This window comes from Mandrillus leucophaeus, unplaced genomic scaffold (assembly GCF_000951045.1).
Source record: "Mandrillus leucophaeus isolate KB7577 unplaced genomic scaffold, Mleu.le_1.0 Scaffold216, whole genome shotgun sequence".
NCBI lineage: Eukaryota > Metazoa > Chordata > Mammalia > Primates > Cercopithecidae > Mandrillus > Mandrillus leucophaeus.
In genome coordinates, this window is record NW_012102210.1 from 2,283,135 (window position 1) to 2,284,796 (window position 1,662).

At 55.4% G+C, this 1,662-nt stretch overlaps 1 protein-coding gene across 1 annotated transcript in view; it reads left to right on the plus strand.

Annotated features, from left to right (window-relative positions):
* SPR (sepiapterin reductase (7,8-dihydrobiopterin:NADP+ oxidoreductase)) overlaps positions 1-1,662 on the plus strand; it is a 22,793-nt gene that overhangs the window by 18,381 nt on the left and 2,750 nt on the right. The window contains exons 2-3 of the mRNA XM_011980757.1: positions 3-87; positions 653-943. Coding sequence (XP_011836147.1) covers positions 3-87; positions 653-943 — 376 coding nt within the window. The remainder of the gene's footprint in view (positions 1-2; positions 88-652; positions 944-1,662) is intronic.

Below are 1,662 nucleotides of genomic sequence, written 5' to 3' on the forward strand. Positions count from 1 at the left end.
AGGCCGGCTTGCAGCAGCTGCTCGGAGCCCTGCGCGAGCTCCCCAGGCCCGAGGGGCTGCAGCGACTGCTGCTCATCAACAACGCAGGTAAGACCCCGAGAATGAAGCGGGCTCCCCATGTGAGCGCCCACTTCCTCCACCGCTGGGGAATTTAACAGCGACTCCTAGGGAGTCAGATAGGACGCCTAGAAATCTAAAGCCCTAGTTGTTCCAGCTTGAGTAGCAAGTGGAGGCGAGGTGTACAGGAAGACTCGGTGCCGTCGGGGCAACAGTCTGCCCCCACTTCCTGGAAAATTGGCCAGCCGGGTTTTCCAAAGCGCCTGTAGAACTTTCCCGATCCCCTTGCTCTGCGCCCTCTGGCGGAGGCCTGAGTCAGGGCTTCAAGTCTCCAAACAAGTCAAGTCGCTGCTTCTCCAGAGGACCCCTAGAGCTCTCCCTCGGCAAGTCAGGTGCCTTCTCCTTCTGCAGCTTGGGATGGCTGGGTTCCCCAGGTGTGTCTTTCCGCAGAGCTGGGGAAGAGAGAAGCCTCTTCAGAAGCGCAGCTTCCTCCTCTAGGTCTGCATGGGAAGAGGATATCTGGAAGAACTTGGGAGGGCTGGGAGAGAAGAAAGCCCCGCCTGCCCTGAGTTACTCCTAAGGGTTGGTTTTTCAGGCTCTCTTGGGGATGTGTCCAAAGGCTTCGTGGACCTGAGTGACTCCACTCAAGTGAACAACTACTGGGCGCTGAACTTGACCTCCATGCTCTGCCTGACTTCCAGCGTCCTGAAGGCCTTCCCGGCCAGTCCTGGCCTCAACAGAACTGTGGTTAACATCTCGTCCCTCTGTGCCCTGCAGCCTTTCAAAGGCTGGGCGCTGTACTGTGCAGGAAAGGCTGCTCGTGATATGCTGTTCCAGGTCCTGGCGCTGGAGGAACCTAATGTGAGGGTACTGAACTATGCCCCAGGTAGGTGGGAAGTCCTGCCGTCCCTGTCCTCCAGAACCCACTGGTGCGCCTCTGGGGGCTGGGCAAGCGGCCTAGTCCACCCCCTCCAGGAAACAACCCACAGGATTTTGTCCTTGAATCCTGATCCATGACCTGTTAGGGGAAATACAGACCCAGGGGAAATAGAGGTGGTAGGGTCCGGGGATACTGGCAGAGAGTGAGGAGTTGCCTGGACTGGAGGGTGGGGCAGGAAAGTCTGAGGTATTAGATGAAGTTTGGGAGAAGACTGGGGTTTGAGTACCAGGCCTTCCTCATGTGAAATGGGGAAGACGCTCCCTGCCTCACAGGGCACTTCGGAAGACTGAGATACTGTATGTGAAAATGACCCTGACCTGTGAAGTGTTGCCTCATTGTTAAATAGGACTGACCACACTGTATTGCGCTATGCATCTGTGTGTTCCCAACACCTAGCAAAGCACTACAGTAAGGCAAGCTGCAGGACTGCTAGCTGTATGGAGAGCAGACAGGCATTGTTGAGTGCTGACCATCCCTGGCTGAACTGTGCTGGAACACTATTGAGGATACTGGGATAAATACAATAGAGCCCTTATTTTCATGAACGCCAAAGGACAGGGAGTCTTGTGATACTGGGTCTGGTTTCTGATGCTGCAGCGCCCCTTTCTTAATAGTGAGGAGTCTCTTTTAGGCTTGAGGTTGCTGCAATCAGAAAGTGGTGACAG